The sequence below is a fragment of the Oncorhynchus tshawytscha genome, linkage group LG16, assembly GCF_018296145.1.
Source record: "Oncorhynchus tshawytscha isolate Ot180627B linkage group LG16, Otsh_v2.0, whole genome shotgun sequence".
Classification (NCBI taxonomy): Eukaryota; Metazoa; Chordata; class Actinopteri; order Salmoniformes; family Salmonidae; genus Oncorhynchus; species Oncorhynchus tshawytscha.
In genome coordinates, this window is record NC_056444.1 from 68,820,458 (window position 1) to 68,839,364 (window position 18,907).

Below are 18,907 nucleotides of genomic sequence, written 5' to 3' on the forward strand. Positions count from 1 at the left end.
GTATAGGCAAAGATTTGTATAACTAACTCAAGATAGACCAGAGCCTGTCCTTTCCAATGGGAGTAAATTAATCATAGAGGGAAGAACAAGTGAGGAGGTGGGCAGAGCCAAGCACGAGCTAGTGAGATGCTATTCGTGTTCTAGCATTTATTTGCATATTTCCGTTAGGGAACGCCTACCCTGAAGTGCGCGTATGCAAGAACTCAATTCGCCCTTGCACTCCTAAACAACGCAATTGTTCGGCAAATGGTAAAGTCAACAAAACGCAGTCCACTCTGTTTGTTACAGATTCTAGTTTTGGAAACAGAAAACTGTATGGAGATCAAATATTTAATCGATGAGAAAATTAGCGTCATGTCGGCTAAAATCCATCTTGCTCCATTTTCTCCCACTACCCGCCACTGGGCTTCCTCTCATCACCATATTTGGTAGTGAATAAAACCCCTATCAGATGCTTCACATGTATAAAAAGCAGGTAAAATATCAGGCTCATTGTTTCATCTGTGGTACCGTGACTGGTTTCACACTCCTGTACCATAGGTGGCAGTGTATGCACCTTTCAATTTTTTGCTGTCCTTTTTACAGACTATGGTTGCGATCCCTTAATACATTTTAAAGAATAAGACGAGTTCGTGGGGAAGATCTCATTTGTATCCTCCTTGCGTCCTCTCTCGGCTCAAACTCATTGGAGGAGAAAGCCAGAGGCACCGCCCCTCTGACCTTCTCCTCCAATGGGTTTTGAGAAGGAGACGAGGATGCGAGGTGTTCAATTTGAGATATTCCAATGTTCAGGTCGTTCAGGCTAGCTAGCTACATCACAACTGTGCAAGAGCCAAGACACTAACGAAATAAGCCGCCGGGGAACGGCGAGAAAGTATCTACAAGTTTTAACCTTTTTGTATTTTTGAGTAATTTGATTTATCTGTTGGAAAATTAAGACAATGTAAGTTCAAAAGCATGTGTCTTAATTGGTTAATTGTCAGTAAAACTAGCTAGATAGCTAAGGTTAGCGATGATGTTGTTGAATGATGGGTGTGTTTGATAGCTAGCTAGCTGTTGTATCGGTAGCTAACAGTTCCGGATTAGCTAAAATGAAACTCGATTTTTTTTTTATACCAACGTTAGCGGTATAACGTGTTAACATAATAGCTATAACTAATGTTAGCTCGTACTTAACTCACTGTCAACGATGGCCATCTCGTTTAATATAATGATAGCTAGTTTAGCTAACCCGATAATTTAGCAGGGCGTAACGTTAGCTAAAGCTTTGACTAGCTAGCTAATGTTATCCATAAATAGTTGTGCGTGTCTTAACTAAAATGTAACGGGTTTCTAGGTAATTTAAAATTAGGCAAGTTAGATGTCTTTGTCTCCTTAACGTAATTTACATTCTCATGTCTTCCCTTACCAAGTTAACGTTAGAAGATGGCTGTGAACGTTTACTCTACATCTGTGACCGGCGACAACCTTAGTCGCCATGATATGCTTTCTTGGATCAACGAGTCTGTACAGATGAACTACTCCAAGATTGAGCAGTTGTGCTCAGGTCAGTAAGATGACGTCTGGGTCAAACCAGAAGTACGTTCATTGGCATGGCTAACTAGCTTGTGATGGCTGTTGATCCGATGGCTCATTCAAAGTGTGGTACAGTTATTTTCGATCAACCTTTTACTTGGAGATACTTAATTCGTTTTAGATTCTGAAGGCACCTGTGATTTATAAATTCATGTTTTCAGTTGCAGGTGGAACTCCAAAAAACGGAATATTCAGAATGTATAAATAGTATTTTTGCTACATGTGAAGTTATAAGCCGACATAGCGACCAGACATCTCGTATTTCCCATCTTTGCAGGAGCTTGTCATTTCTAAGCAAAGCAGCTGTAGCTGCATGTCGAACAAGATGACAGCACTTGACCCAAACAAATATTTGCACACATGCGATAGGCCATTTCTCACTTGATAGAAAAAGTGAATTGAATCTTTCTGAATGTTCATTTTTTTTAAAGTTCCACCTGCAACTGGAAACTGAAGTTTAAGACACCGGTGCCCTCAGAATCGAGAACAAAGACTTTATCGCCAGGTGTAGGTTGGTTGAAAGTAGTGGTACTGTATTATCAATGGACCCTCTGCTCGACCGCTAGTTATGCGCTGGAAGTTTGAGCCTGCTTGGCCGCTAACTACACCACCATCGGCCACAGGTGGCTGGTGTCACCTTAATTGGGGAGGATGGGTTCATAGTAATGGCTGGAATGGTATCAAACACATGGATTCCATGTATTTGATACCACTCCATTCCAGCCATAATTAGCTGTCCTTCTCTCATCAACCTCCTGTGCAATACCCCATATATGTATAGGCCTATATTTTAATCTACCACCATTTTAGAAACTACTCACCATCTAGGGAAATTGTACTCCCCACAGTAGCTTGGGCAGTCGCGGGGAATGTACTCTCTTGTGGCTGAATGGAAGCAAGTCCCTGCAGCAATGTTCCAACATCTAGTGGAAAGCCTTCCCAGATGAGTGGAGGCTGTTATAGCAGCAAGGGGGACCAGCTCCATATTAAGATCTGTGATTTTGGAAGATGTTTGATGAACAGGTGTCCACATACTTTTGGTCATGTAGTGTACCTTGCAGTGGGTTGGGGAAAGGTAATGGCAGGAGCAGAGTATTATAGCCTATAGAAGTTGAAACCTGATTAGCTGGTAATTGAATTATGTTATCACATTCACACAGGTGCTGCTTACTGTCAGTTCATGGACATGCTTTTCCCTGGATGCATACCATTGAAGAAGGTTAAATTCCAGGCCAAACTAGAGACTGAGTTCCTCCACAACTTCAAACTTCTACAGACCAGTTTTAAGAAGATTGGGGTTGACAAGGTGAGTGCATAGTTTTTTTGTTTGTTTGTTTTTTACCTCTGTGTACTGTTGGCTATTCAGCTATTCCTACATTTCAGCCATTGAGATTGTGACACTTTTTAATATATTTCCAGATCATTCCTGTTGATAAATTGATAAAAGGCAAGTTCCAGGACAACTTTGAGTTTGTGCAGTGGTTCAAGAAATTATTTGATGCCAACTACGATGGGAAGGAGTATGACCCGGTCAGTGCTCGCCAAGGCCAGGACACTGCTCCTACTCCCAACCCAGGGCAGGTTGCACCCAAGCCCAGGAAGCCCAGCACTGGTGAGGGAGACACCTTTATAATTTCTAACATTTTGATTGTATTCTAAATACCTAATTGAAAATATAGCTGCAAGCAGCAATGAGGGGTCTAAGTCACATTATAATCCAAGTTACTCTGTCAGCTGGTGGAACAAAAAAAAATATTGATCCAGTGTCTTTGATGCTTGGACCCGTAAATGCATACTGTATGCATTTCTATTTCAGTACAGCCCCACAGCTCCCCACCTGTTATCAAACCAGCTGCGAGAGTCGGTAAGGTGGTTTAATGGTCAAACGGATCTCCAATGGGCACCTATGGTGGGCTGTCATGGTCACTGTGGAAAGGAATATTGCTGTAAGGCTAGACACTGGAGTCAGTAGGTGTTAATGTGCAGCTGTGTGTCTAAGGTTGAGGGCATACACAGTCCACAGCTATATTATTCTCTTCTATTTTTTTAAAACTGATTTGTGTTTGATCAAGCTCCCATGAGGTCTACAACAACAGTGACCAAACCCCCGCCCAAGTCAACAGGGAGTGCCTTGCGTAGGCCCGGAGCAGCAGGGGATGTGGAGAGGGAGGAGCTATCCCAAGAGGTATGGTCTTTCGGAGTGTCAAAGCTAACATAAGTTGTTTTGATGAGACGGTGAGATTTCCCCTCAATCTCCTGTATGGCTTTTTGTGTGCTAGTTGAATAGTTTATTGAAAGTGAAGCTTGTTTAGTTGTAACATGAACATCATGACAGCCCCGCCCATTCATTCTCCTATCACTCTGCTGCTCTCACTTCAGGTCAGTTCCCTGAAAGCCACTGTCCAGGACATGGAGAAAGAGAGAGACTTTTATTTTGGAAAGCTGAGGTCCATTGAGGTCATCTGCCAAGAAGTGGATGGAGAGGCAGATACAACTATGCAGAAGATTATGGATGTTCTATATGCTACTGATGTGAGTGACACCTCACCAGAATACTCTCTTTGACACACACACAAACAGCTGAGAGGCTCAGTGTTCATTTTCATATAATTTTTTCATAACCAATGATTCCGTAGTAGGAAACTAATGTAGCTTTGTATTTGAATATTTATATAAAATTGTTTCATGCTTACAGGAGGGGTTTGTTATTCCTGATTCCGATGCTGAAGGAGAAGAACCAGAAGAGTTCTAATGAAAAATGGACACAACTCTAGTCCATGCCATAATCTCTCACACACACACACACACACACACACACACACACACACAGGTTAGTGAACACACGTTTGCATGTGCAATGTACATGCATACGCACTCGTGTGCTCTAATGAACATGCACTTACTCACACATACTGCCACTGTGGATTAAGTTGCCTTTGGATCATACACTGGCTGCCCCCTTGGTCCAAGTGTTTTTTGGATCATAATACTTTTCAGAGAGCCTGCTGATCCAGCCGCCAGAGAAGAAGAACCCTGGATGAAATTCTAATAGGGCCATTCCTTTCTGGTTTCTTTTCTGCCTCGTTCTTATTCTGGCCTCTGCTGTGCCTTTCAACTTTGGCCTGTTACTTTTGAAATATGTTCAGGTCTTTCTATTCCTTATTTCCAATTGACCTAAACAAAACTGTACTAGGTGATTTTGATATATTTGCAAATATGATTAATTATTAAAGATATATGAATATGTTTACTCTGCCAATGGAAATTATTGTAATTTTTATGGTATGTTTACGCATATTCATTATACTTGCGTTCAAATTTGTGGTTTAGGCGATCAGCATTTGTATTTAGTTTCCTGTTTATCTGGGGAGGTATTCATCACATTACTTTTTTTGAAGTAAAAAAAGTAATGTTTTATTGATAACCTTTAAATAAAATACTGTACTTTTTACTTAAATGCTCAATTATAGACTCATTCTGACATTTGTGTGTTGTATGTAGGCTAGTTTTACACTAGAGACTAGCATCTCTACCGACCTATGTTCTAATTTACTTCCTCATGTAAGGCAAAGACCGGATGTATGGTTGCCTGTCCACACTGAAGAAATACTTCCTTCTAGTCTACAATAAGAGCAGAACTATACGCTCTTAGCAGAAGAACTGAGAGCTGTCTTTTAGACCTCAGAAGTCTGTTTTAAACTTGGGAGCAATATAAGGTTTCCATAAGCATCTCTTGTCTTTAGAAATAAAGTATTGATTGGAGAAATTAAATGTTTTTAGGTTGAAGAAATAACTTGTTTTGACAAGTTTTATGTTATTAAAAACTCAAATGTATACATTTTTCTAATTCAATTTATTTCTTTCGCCATTAAAATGTCCTGACAGACTTCTGCATTGCTATTGGCAGTTGGTTCTTGGTAGAGTAACTGCAAAAATCAAAACCGAAATAGTGATATTGGCTGATTATTAAATATAAATGTAAACATAACCAGAGTAAAGGGCCATAAAAACAATAAAGGTCTAGAGCCCCACTGTGCGTGATGGGGGACCCAAGCAGAGACGTTGGTAGCAGGGTGTTTTTTTTGGGTGGTGTTGATGCTGCCATCATTGAGCAACAGGGCAGTCCTTTGGATGGGCCGGATGCTGTTCCTGATGGGGCTCCCTGCCTGGTATCTGGGGGTCCGCAATAGGGAGAACCTGCCTTGTGGCGGCCACTGTGAGACAGGACCTATTCGTGTCTTGATTCTGGTATGTTCCATTGAGAATCGCCAGCTCCATTGGCATCTTCATGTTTTCTTTCCCTCTGCTGTAAGCACCAGGATTCTCCTGACCTCCAACGCTTTCCTCATTCTGACCCTGGCATGTTCTGCCTTGTCATTCACGCTGGTCAGTACGTACAGGTCCTCGTTTAGATTTTCCATGCTGGGTTTGCCTCTTCATTTTGTTGTCCTTTACTGACCCCCATTCTTGCATTTTGATCTGGCATCGGGTTTCTGCTTCCATCTGCTTGGCCCTGTATGGGGCCCAGGCCTTGGGTAACTGCAGAGGTTGTTTGTCTACAAGGCTATTCACTGGGTCATTGGACATGTTTTCCTGCATCTCTTCGTCCAGACGCTTCTCAGTGTGTGTCAAGATGCAAAACAGATTTGGAAAACTGGTCAACTTCTTTTCTTGTAACAATTGTGTCAAATAGTAAGGACTTCTCCATCTCCCCTTCCTTTCTGTCTCCCGACTGTCATCTTTCTGCCATCAAGAGTAGGGTGTTTTTATAAACAGAAAAAAGCTTGGAAAACAACTTTATATCCCCCACATTTTGATTGCTGTAGTCAGAATTTGGTTGAATTGTTGTTGAAAAAGAAAAACTTCCTCTAGATACCACAGAATACAATGTTATGAAGACCAAAAGAGCTTTACTCTTCTGTGAGAATTTGAGCCAGTGTCAAAGGTGTACAGCCATGGCCAGTGTGAGCTTGTGGAGTGTCACAGGGGCACTGTGAAGAAGGTCAGACGGTAATATCAATTTAGGTTTAAACTGTAAATGCATGTGTTTGATCACTAAATCACATTTGAAATCCCTTGACTATTCATTTAATAAAATTGCCTGTCTAATCAAAACCGTTCACAGCTCCGCCTCTGATGACAAGCAGAAACATACCACAGCTCAGGTAAATCCAGAACAAAATAAATCCACATACTGGTGTGCTCCCCAAAGTGCTATTTTTTTATTGGCACAGACATTTCCATTCTAATTTGGTTTTTGTGATCTTGTCACCCACATTTTGTTCACAGTTTTTTAAATTAATCTCCCATTCCTAAGACATTTTCAAGTGAAAAATGATCCAAGATGGTTTTAATATCAAATGTGGATCCTCTATATGCTCCCTCTGCAGGGTATGGCGGGGGAGACGGAGCATTCGGGAAGAACAGTGACCTCGGGGAGGAGGACATGCAGGCTCGGGGGAGTGGAGAATCAGATCAACAAACAGCAACTTCGCCACATCGAAAGCATATTCAGAGAGTCTGACACGGATAGAGGAGGGGGGTGAGTGACCTGACCATATTTTTCCCCCTCCCCATAACTAGTGGTCTACCCCAGTATCAATTTTAGCCCCTAGTGGATCCCTGCCAGTTTCACCCACCGGCTGCACATTTTTACATAGTGTTGTCATACAAACACGCATAACATTGAGTCCTTCTCATTCTCTCTGTCAGGGTTGGATATGGATCAGTTTCGGGATGCGATGTGGATGATGAGGATCTGGACATTATCTTTATGAAGGTGGACACCAACTGTGATGGCAGTGTGGACTGGGTGAGAGAGGAAAACAAGACAATGAATGGGAGTGCTGTTTTGTCATCAGTTGACCAACTCCTCTGGTATGTGAAAAACATGTTAACACATTTAAATTCTTACTCTCTTTAACAAAAGCTTTGTGTTGTTTATACAGGATGAATATCCAAACTACATGCTTTTAGAGTACAGACCACTCTACCTTCCCAAACCACTCAAGATTGTGCCTGTATAAGTGGCATTTAATAGGCTATGATTTACAGGTTCCTAAGTAGTATGTGTGCACTGTGTGCATCCTTGAAATATTTGTGCCTGTGTAGTGCACACTGTGAGGTCATTGTCCGGCTGAAGTTCTACCCATTCAAGCCCCAAGCCAAAAAAAGAGGACAGACAGACTCTGGGGATCATGGCCGGACCTCAGGGGTCCTAAGGGCCGTGCCCACAATGGACGCTACCTGTCAATCAGCCACAATGGTGTACTCAACTACTGGAACGAGAGGTTCTCGCTGCTGAGCACTGTCAATGTTAGAAATCTCTTTTTTTTTTACAGGGGCAGCAGGTAGCCTAGTGGTTAGAGAGTTGGGCCAGTAACCGAAAGGTTGCTGGATCAAATCCCCAATCTGACATTGTAAAAATCTGTCGTTCTGGCCCTGAGCAAGGCAGTTAACCCACTGTCCCCTGGGCGCTGAAGGAGTGGATGTCGATTATGACAGCCCCCTGCACCACTCTGATTCAGAAGGTTGGGTTAAATGCGGAAGACATATTTCAGTTGAATGCATCCAGTTGTACAACTGACTAGGTATCCCCGTTTCCCTTTCCCTAATACATGATAACAGAAATGGAGAACAACCAGTATTAGGGAAACGGGGATACCTAGTCAGTTGTACAACTGGATGCTTTCAACTTAAAGCCAACAAGTGCTCAGCATATGTGGGAACTCCTTAAAGACTATTGGAAAAGCATTCCAGGTGAAGCTGGTTGAGAGAATGCCAAGCTGTCATCAAGGCAAAGGGTGGCTATTTGAAGAATCTCAAATATAAAATATATTTTGATTTGTTTATATATACACTGCTCAAAAAAATAAAGGGAACACTTATGTAACTCCAAGTCAATCACACTTCTGTGAAATCAAACTGTCCACTTAGGAAGCAACACTGATTGACAATAAATGTCACATGCTGTTGTGCAAATGGAATAGACAACAGGTGGAAATTATAGGCAATTAGCAAGACACCCCCAATAAAGGACTGGTTCTGCAGGTGGTGACCACAGACCACTTCTCAGTTCCTATGCTTCCTGGCTGATGTTTTGGTCACTTTTGAATGCTGGCAGTGCTTTCCCTCTAGTGGTAGCATGAGACGGAGTCTACAACCCACACAAGTGGCTCAGGTAGTGCAGCTCATCCAGGATGGCACATCAATGCGAGCTGTGGCAAGAAGGTTTGCTGTGTTTGTCAGCGTAGTGTCCAGAGCATGGAGGCGCTACCAGGAGACAGGCCAGAACATCAGGAGACGTGGAGGAGGCCGTAGTAGGGCAACAACCCAGCAGCAGGACCGCTACCTCCGCCTTTGTGCAAGGAGGAGCAGGAGGAGCACTGCCAGAGCCCTGCAAAATGACCTCCAGCAGGCCACAAATGTGCATTTGTCTGCTCAAACGGTCAGAAGCAGACTCCATGAGGGTGGTATGAGGGCCCGACGTCCACAGGTGGGTGTTGTGCTTACAGTCCTACACCGTGCAGGACGTTTGGCACTTGCCAGAGAACACCAAGATTGGCAAATTCGCCACTGGCACCCTGTGCTCTTCACAGATGAAAGCAGGTTCACACTGAGCACGTGACAGACGTGACAGTCTGGAGACGCCGTGGAAAACGTCCTGCTGCCTGCAACATCCTCCAGCATGACCGGTTTGGCGGTGGGTCAGTCATGGTGTGGGGTGCATTTCTTTGGGGGGCCGCACAGCCCTCCATGTGCTCGCCAGAGGAAGCCTGATTGCCATTAGGTACCGAGATGAGATCCTCAGACCCCTTGTGAGACCATATGCTGGTGCGGTTGGCCCTGGGTTCCTCCTAATGCAAGACAATGCTAGACCTCATGTGGCTAGAGTGTGTCAGCAGTTCCTGCAAGAGGAAGGCATTGATGCTATGGACTGGCCCACCCATTCCCCAGACCTGAATCCAATTGAGCACATCTGGGACATCATGTCTCGCTCCATCCACCAACGCCACGTCGCACCACAGACTGTCTGGAAGTTGGCAGATGCTTTAGTCCAGGTCTGGGAGGAGATCCCTCAGGAGACCATCCGCCACCTCATCAGGAGCATGCCCAGGTGTTGTAGGGAGGTCATACAGGCACGTGGAGGCCACACACATTACTGAGCCTCATTTTGACTTGTTTTAAGGACATTACATAAAAGTTGGATCAGCCTGTAGTGCGGTTTTCCACTTTAATTTTGAGTGTGACTCCAAATCCAGACCTCCATGGGTTGATAAATATGATTTCCATTGATCATTTTTGTGTGATTTTGTTGTCAGCACATTCAACTATGTAAAGAAAAAAGTATTTAATAAGAATATTTCATTCATTCAGATCTAGGATGTGTTATTTTAGTGTTGCCTTAATTTTTTTGAGCAGTGTATATTTCTACTACCGTTCAAAATTTTGGGGTCACTTAAAAACGTCCTTGTTTTTGAATGAAAAGCACATTTTTTGTCCACTAAAATAACATCAAATTGATCAGAAATAAAGTGTAGCCATTGTTAATGACTATTGTAGGTGGAATTGGCCATTTAAAAAAAAAAATGGAATATCTACATAGGCGTACAGAGGCCCATTATCAGCAACTATCACTCCTGTGTTCCAATGGCACGCTGTTTTAGCTAATCCAAGTTTATCATTTTAAAAAGCTAATTGATAATTAAAAAACCTGTTTGCAATTATGTTAGCACAGCTGAAAACTGTTGTTCTGATTAAAGAAGCAATAAAACTGGCCTTTAGATTAGTTGTGTCTGGAGCATCAGCATTTGTGCGTTAGATTACAGGCTCAAAATGGCCAGAAACAAAGTACTTTCTTCTGAAACTCGTCGGTATATTCTTGTTCTGAGAAATGAAGGCTATTCCATGCGAGAAATTGCCAAGAAACTGAAGATCTCGTGCAACACTGTGTACTACTCCCTTCACAGAACAGCACAAACTGGCCCTAACCAGAATAGAAAGAGGAATGGGAGGCCCCGGTGCACAACTTAGCAAGAGGACAAGTACATTAGTGACTAGTTTGAGAAACAGACGATTCACAAGTCCTCAACTGGCAGCTTCATTAAATAGTACTCGCAAAACACCAGTCTCAACATCAACAGTGAAGAGGTGACTCTGGGATGCCTTCTAGGCAGAGCTGCAAGAAAAAGCCATATCTCAGACTGGCCAATAAAAGATCAAGATGGGCAAAATAACACAGACACTGGACAGAGGAAGATTGGGAAAAAAAGTGTTATGGACAGACAAATCTAAGTTTGAGGTGTTCGGATCACAAAGAAGAACATTCGTGAGACACAGAAAAAATGGAAAGATGCTTGAGGAGTGCTTGACACCATCTGTCAAGCATGGTGGAGGCAATGTGATGGTTTGGGAGTGCTTTGGTGGTGGTAACGTGGGAGATTTGTACAGGCTAAAAGGGATCTTGACGAAGGAAGGCTATCCATTTTGCAATGCCATGCCATACCCTGTGGACGGTGTTTAATTGGAGCCAATTTCCTCCTACAACAGGACAATGACCCAAAGCACAGCTCCAAACTATGCAAGAACTATTTAGGGAAGAAGCTGGCAGCTGGTATTCTGACTCTAATGGAGTGTCCAGCACAGTCACCAGATCTCAACCCTATTGAACTGTTGTGGGAGCAGCTTGACCGTAGGGTATGTAAGAAGTGCCCATCAAGCCAATCCAATTTGTGGGAAGTGCTTCAGGAAGCATGGGGTGAAACCTCTTCAGATTACCTCAACAAATTGACAACTAGATTGCCAAAGGTCTGCAAGGCTGTAATTGCTGCAAATGGAGGATTGTTGGACAAAAGCAAAGGACACAATTATTATTTAAATTAGAAATCATTATTTATAACCTTGTCAACATCTTGACTATATTTCCTATTCATTTTGCAACTCATTTCATGTATGTTTTCATGGAAAACAAGGACATTTCTAAGTGACCCCAAACTTTTGAACTGTAGTGTATATACTGTAAAGTAATGAGTAATCATTTTTAGAAAATCATGGGGCATATAGTCTTTGGTTACATGCTATTTTATGTCAATCATATTGCTGCTTGTAGCCTATATCTGATGCTTCGTGGTCTTATGTATGCCATCTATTGGCATTATTTAGCAATTAAAAGTTATTATTTCATAGCAGACCATAAAGACATTGGAGAGGCATCTGAGAAATCAAGTGTGTTTTTCTTATTAATTCCAAAGATTAGTCCGGCCGGCCATGTAGGTAGGTCCGGATAGGGTCTGCCGGCCAGATGGGCCCTGCTGGCGGTCCGGCCAGATAGGACCAGTCATAGTAATCTGTTACTTTTTCAGTCCTTCATATTGCGTTAGCGGTGTGGAAAGGGGCAGAAAAAAGCATGCACGGGCGGTTTCCTGTGACCGCAAGCTGGCTGCTGATGAAGGGGCGTGGTGTATCTAGGGAGAAAACTCATCTTCCTCAATGTCATTCGTGGTCTTATGCTGCTATCTATTGGAATTATTTAGCATACATTTTTTGGAACTGTCGATCAGATCAAAAAGTTTCAAACCTAAAGTCACTGAATAAAGTGTATATCCTTACTGAAGTAGAAATTACTTGATTTTATCACTTACAACCATAATATAACAATTTAGAGCATATAATAATGAAACTGACTGGCTTTGCGCATAAACGGAAAACACCATACATTTAATTATAAAAATGTTTATATTTCTTTACATGGATAACATAACAAGTAATACCCCCTTAACATATAGACACTGGACACAGACATTGAAAATGAGCTTTTTAAAATAAATATGGTAGCTTTCAAAAAAATACTTTGCTTTGCTGAGCAGTTTGTTTTCAGAAGTGTGCTGACTGCCTGTCATCAGAGGAGTCTGCCTGCCATATCATCAGAGGAGTCTGACTGCCTGTCATCAGAGGAGTCTGACTGCCTGTCATCAGAGGAGTCTGACTGCCTGTCATCAGAGGAGTCTGCCTGCCATGTCATCAGAGGAGTCTGACTGCCTGTCATCAGAGGAGTCTGACTGCCTGTCATCAGAGGAGTCTGACTGCCTGTCATCAGAGGAGTCTGACTGCCTGTCATCAGAGGAGTCTGACTGCCTGTCATCAGGGGAGTCTGCCTGCCATGTCATCAGAGGAGTCTGCCTGCCATGTCATCAGAGTAGATTTGTGAATAAGGAAAAATGTATAAGTTATTGCCACACTCACACACTCACATTCAAACTACAAATTTAAATCAAATCAAATTTTATTTGTCACATACACATGGTTAGCAGATGTTAATGCGAGTGTAGCGAAATGCTTGTGCTTCTAGTTCCGACAATGCAGTAATAACCAACAAGTAATCTAGCTAACAATTCCAAAACTACTACCTTATAGACACAAGTGTAAGGGGATAAAGAATATGTACATAAAGATATATGAATGAGTGATGGTACAGAGCGGCATAGGCAAGATACAGTAGATGGTATTGAGTGCAGTATATACATATGAGATGAGTATGTAAACAAAGTGGCATAGTTAAAGTGGCTAGTGATACATGTATTACATAAAGATGCAGTAGATGATATAGATTACAGTATTTACGTATACATATGAGATGAATAATGTAGGGTATGTAAACATTATATTAGGTAGCATTGTTTAAAGTGGCTAGTGATATATTTTACATAATTTCCCATCAATTCCCATTATTAAAGTGGCTGAAGTTGAGTCAGTGTGTTGGCAGTGGTGGCTGTTTAACAGTCTGATGGCCTTGAGATAGAAGCTGTTTTTCAGTCTCTCGGTCCCAGCTTTGATGCACCTGTACTGACCTCGCCTTCTGGATGATAGCGGGGTGAACAGGCAGTGGCTCGGGTGGTTGTTGTCCTTGATGATCTTTATGGCCTTCCTGTGACATCGGGTGGTGTAGGTGTCCTGGAGGGCAAGGTAGTTTGCCTCCGGTGATGCGTTGTGCAGACCTCACTACCCTCTGGAGAGCCTTACGGTTGTGGGCGGAGCAGTTGCCGTACCAGGCGGTGATACAGCCCGACAGGATGCTCTCGATTGTGCATCTGTAGAAGTTTGTGAGTGCTTTTGGTGACAAGCCGAATTTCTTCAGTCTCCTGAGGTTGAAGAGGCGCTGCTGCGCCTTCTTCACGATGCTGTCTGTGTGGGTGGACCAATTCAGTTTGTCTGTGATGTGTACGCCAAGGAACTTAAAACTTACTACCCTCTCCACTACTGTTCCATCGATGTGGATAGGGGGGTGTTCCCTCTGCTGTTTCCTGAAGTCCACAATCATCTCTTTAGTTTTGTTGACGTTGAGTGTGAGGTTATTTTCCTGACACCACTCCGAGGGCCCTCACCTCCTCCCTGTAGGCCGTCTCGTCGTTGTAAACACTAAAAGGCAAATGGTAGCAGATAAATGTTAAGCTGGTTAAATAAAAGACTGCTCTTATAACTTTCAGACTGCCATTGTTTTGGGGAAATAGGGACATGTCTTTCTATTTTGCAAAATATCTCAACGTATGTATTTTGATGTTTTGAAGTTCTACACCATTTTAATCAGGATAATCTCTTTCTTATGACATACATTTGGGCAGCGTACTCTTCTGTCATCGATTGCTAGATCCGAAATAGTCAGAAGTTATCATTTTTTCCTACTTCCTCATTACGCAGACATAAGCACACTTGACACCGAGGTGTGGATGTTTACTTTCTACACAAGTTTTATTTTTCCGTTTCGTCCTAAGAACGGATTATAGTGGTAAAATATGAAGGTACACATTTTTTGGTGCCATTTAGGGAAAATTAAATTCTAAGCATCGATCAAGTCCAAAGAGGCTCAGCAAAGGTTAGTTTCAATTCAATTTGCTATGGCCTCGCACTAGTGTTCCAGCTAGTGATGTATTTCACACGCTTTAAGATTGTGTAGGCTAATTTGTGCATGGGGGAGGCATACCTGCGTATAGCCTCCACTATGGCACTGGCCCTTTGTATTTTACAAAAAGTGCACTCTCCTACATGAGTGCGCTGGTATTACTGTTGTTGTCCTTTCACCATCACGAACCTGTCACACATTGAAGGCCTAGGTTCAATAGGTTATCCACTGAGCAAAGATGGCTCTAATAGATATAAAGTCTGCAGGTATTAATGTTTCAAGAAAGGAGTGTATATATTTGGCCTGGTGAAGCGGTTTTATGCCCTTTCTGAATGGAAGCTGATAATTATTTGTTTTTACTCCACTGGTCTCGGCTAGTCTCCAGAAGAAATTAGGAGTCCTGGAGACCCAGTCAAGACCAAGTACAAATGTATCCAACACTGAGACAAGACCGAGAAACTCAAAATATGTTCTCGAGACTGGACCGGAGTCTGGTCTTGAGTATGGTCTGAGTCCTGTCTTGAGTAATACAACACTGCATATGGTCAAATTCTGCAAAGAAATACCAAGTTAAGCTGCAGCTGGCCCAGAACAGAGCCGCACCTCTTTCTCTTCATTGGCTATAATGACCTTCAAGGTCATCACACCATTGATATAGCACGGACGCTAATAGTTTATCAAATCCCATTGTGACGTAGAGGGGAACACTATTTGTCCGGGGGACATTATTTGGCATGACAGGCCCAGCAAAATCTTATCACCACTCCCATCCCATTAACAGTACCATCATCTCCACAAACAAGTCTCCCCTATCCGACCTGCCCGTCTTCACACTGCTCAACACTGCAGCCGGATCAGAGTAGATCACCACTGAGTGTTTTCACCTCCTCCACCAATCTCAGACCTGTAATCATGGCCATCAACTCAGCTGCATACACTGACACACAGTCAGTTAACCCCTTACATAATCTGGGATATACACCCCTGTCCCCACCCTACCACTGACTGGATCCTTTCAACCATCTACAGTGGGGCAAAAAAGTATTTAGTCAGCCAGCAATTGTGCAAGTTCTCCCACTTAAAAATATGAGAGGCCTGTAATTTTCATCATAGGTACACTTCAACTATGACAGACAAAATTAGAAAAAAAAATCCAGAAAATCACATTGTAGAATTTATGAATTTATTTGCAAATTATGGAAAATAAGTATTTGGTCACCTACAAACAAGCAAGATTTCTGGCTCTCACAGACCTGTAACAACTTATTTAAGAGGCTCCTCTGTCCTCCACTCGTTACAAGTGTTAATGGCACCTGTTTGAACTTGTTATCAGTATAAAAGACACCTGTCCACAACCTCAAACAGTCACACTCCAAACTCCACTATGGCCAAGACCAAAGAGCTGTCAAAGGACACCAGAAACAAAATTGTAGACCTACACCAGGCTGGGAAGACTGAATCTGCAATGGGTACGCAGCTTGGTTTGAAGAAATCAACTGTGGGAGCAATTATTAGTAAATGGAAGACATACAAGACCACTGATAATCTCCCTCGATCTGGGGCTCCACGCAAGAGCTTACCCCGTGGGGTCAAAATAGTCACAAGATATATGTATGAGCTGAAAGTTTAGAGGGACGGCCAGGTCTTGGTAGATTTGCAGTGGTCTGATACTCCTTCCATTTCAATATTATCGCTTGCACAGTGCTCCTTGGGATGTTTAAAGCTTGGGAAATCTTTTTGTATCCAAATCCAGCTTTAAACTTCTTCACAACAGTATCTCGGACCTGCCTGGTGTGTTCCTTGTTCTTCATGATGCTCTCTGCGCTTTTAATGGACCTCTGAGACTATCACAGTGCAGGTGCATTTATACGGAGACTTGATTACACACAGGTGGATTGTATTTATCATCATTAGTCATTTAGGTCAACATTGGATCATTCAGAGATCCTCACTGAACTTCTGGAGAGAGTTTGCTGCACTGAAAGTAAAGGGGCTGAATAATTTTGCACGCCCAATTTTTCAGTTTTTGATTTGTTGTTGAAATATCCAATAAATGTCGTTCCACTTCATGATTGTGTCCCACTTGTTGTTGATTCTTCACAAAAAAATAGTTTTATATCTTTATGTTTGAAGCCTGAAATGTGGCAAAAGGTCGCAAAGTTCAAGGGGGCCGAATACTTTCGCAAGGCACTGTATATACGAAAGTATGTCGACAACCCTTCAAATTAGTGGATTCGGCTACTTCAGCCACACCGTTGCTGACAGGTGTAAAGCTCGCCACCATTGGACTCTGCAGCAGTGAAAAAGCGTTCTCTGGAGTGATGAATCACGCTTCACCATCTGGCAGTCCAACGGACAACTCTGGGTTTTGCAGATTCTAGGAGAATGCTACCTGCCCCAATGCATAGTGCCAACTGCAAAGTTTGGTGGAGAAGGAAGAATGGTCTTTGGGCTGTTCTTCATTGTTCGGATTAGGCCCCTTAGTTCCAGTGAAGGGAATCTTAACACTACAGCATACGATGTGGCAACAGTTTGGGGAAGGCCCTTTCCTGTTTCAGAAATAGTTTCTTGAGATCGGTGTGGAAGAACCTGACTGGCTTGCACAGAGCCCTGACCCCAACCCCATCGACCACCTTTGGGATGAATTGGAACGCTGACTGCGAGCCAGGCCTAATCACCCAACATCAGTGCCTGACCTCACTAAATGTTTTTTTTCTTCTATTTAACCAGGCAAGTCAGTTAAGATCAAATTCATATTTACAATGACAGCCTTTTGTGACTGAATGGAAGCAAGTCCCCGCAGTAATGTGCCAACATCTAGTGGAAAGCCTTCCCAGAAGAGTGGAGGCTGTTATAGCAGCGAAGGTGGAACCAACTCCATTAATACCCATGATTTTGGTATGAGATGTTGACTAGCAGGTGTCCGCATACTTTTGGTCATATAGTGTATGTTACGTTTTGTATGGTATGTATTCATTTGTGGATGTCCATCACATATGATATGTTACAAATTACAATTCAAATTGTATTTAACAAATTTGCAAAATGTACTATAAGTTAAGAATTTCAAATCTTAGTTAGGTAGCTAATTGGCTAACATTAGCTAGCTGGCTAACTTTAGCTAGGCTAGGGGTTGGGGTTAGGATTAGGGATTAAGTTTAGGGTTAGCTAAAAGTGTTAAGGTTATAATTAGTGTGAGGAGGATTCAGGATGAGGATGCCCCATCCAACCGACCCACAGAACCAACAACTCCCATACCGGAAGTAAGTGTGAGTGATGTTGTTTCATGTGTGCGGGTCTGACTCTCCTACCTTGGCCTACTGTAACAATATATGTGAATGAGTGAGATGTTAGTAAAATTCCTGAACTAAGTGTTTTCATCATTCTAGATTGCAGCCGGTAGCAACAAGAAGAAGCGCTACAATGTGCGTGGACCCAAGAAAGACAGGAAGACACAGTACACATGCATCAAGTGCAAGAAATACATTTGCAACACACACACACAGTAAAACTCTGTTCCTCGTGTGGTGTGTAGACCAGCCTTAATTTGTTTTCAATGGGTCTCATTTATAATTTCCATAAAATACTGTATGTAAAATTTGTCCAATTTGTTCAGTTCAAAGCAATAAACATCAATAGTGATAAAAACCTTGTTTCATTTATATGTGTTCAAGATATACATGATTATTCCACCCATGTCTTGATTATAAATGATTTTTAACAAAAAATCTAATTTTATAAAACTAATAGCGCTTTTATTGACAAATGTGATCTAGCAGAGGTAAATGGCAAATATCAACCATGTATGCTGTCTATACTGCTTGTAATTGATATAAGTCAACATCTAAGTATTCATTAAGTATTTTTATGTCAATTGTAATGGCTGTATTTTTTTTTTTAACAATAATGTTGTGGGTCCATCAGACCAGCAAACATTGGGTGAATAACAAAAACATGAACACCACACAAGGGTTAAGTATATTTTAACAATTACATTTCCTTTCGATACTAAAGTATATTTAAAACCAAATACTTTTACTCAAGTAGTATTTTACTGGGTGACTCACTTTTACTACACACATCACATTAAAGTACTGACTGCAACTCACATTTTCTTGTGTGGTTACTTTGCCTAACGATTGAGTGTTGCGTTCCTTGCCTCTGACCTCCAACCTTCAGCAGTCAAGAGCAGGTAAGAAGACATATAGTAAAGACCCTACATCTGACTCTATGGGACCATTTCCTGGCCTCAGATGTGTAGTGCTCTGTCATTTTTTTGAGAGTATTAGTCACTATCTCTGTTGTTCAAAATCAAAAGGGATAAGGATGTGCCTGTTTATTTATTTTGTGTCTTTGTCTCTCTGTAGTTGACAGTTTACAAGGCCATGCCCTACAGCATTCTGCTCCCCATCACCCGGCCCCCCCCATCCCAGAGCT

General features: G+C 42.2%; 1 protein-coding gene across 2 annotated transcripts; it reads left to right on the top strand.

Annotated features, from left to right (window-relative positions):
• The first annotated feature begins 752 nt into the window (after positions 1–752).
• On the top strand, positions 753–5,409 carry LOC112216207 (microtubule-associated protein RP/EB family member 1). 2 transcript variants are annotated; one of them, XM_024376033.2, is made up of 8 exons: positions 753–943; positions 1,413–1,546; positions 2,736–2,881; positions 2,995–3,187; positions 3,392–3,439; positions 3,648–3,760; positions 3,955–4,107; positions 4,271–5,409. In XM_024376033.2, the coding sequence occupies exons 2-8, from the start codon at positions 1,426–1,428 to the stop codon at positions 4,325–4,327; spliced, it is 831 nt and encodes a 276-aa protein (XP_024231801.1). In that variant the 5' UTR covers positions 753–943; positions 1,413–1,425; the 3' UTR covers positions 4,328–5,409. The 2 variants fall into 2 exon arrangements, with proteins under 2 accessions (XP_024231801.1, XP_024231802.1); XM_024376034.2 differs by lacking the exon at positions 3,392–3,439 and having other exon boundaries at positions 764–943.
• Positions 5,410–18,907: the final 13,498 nt, after the last annotated feature.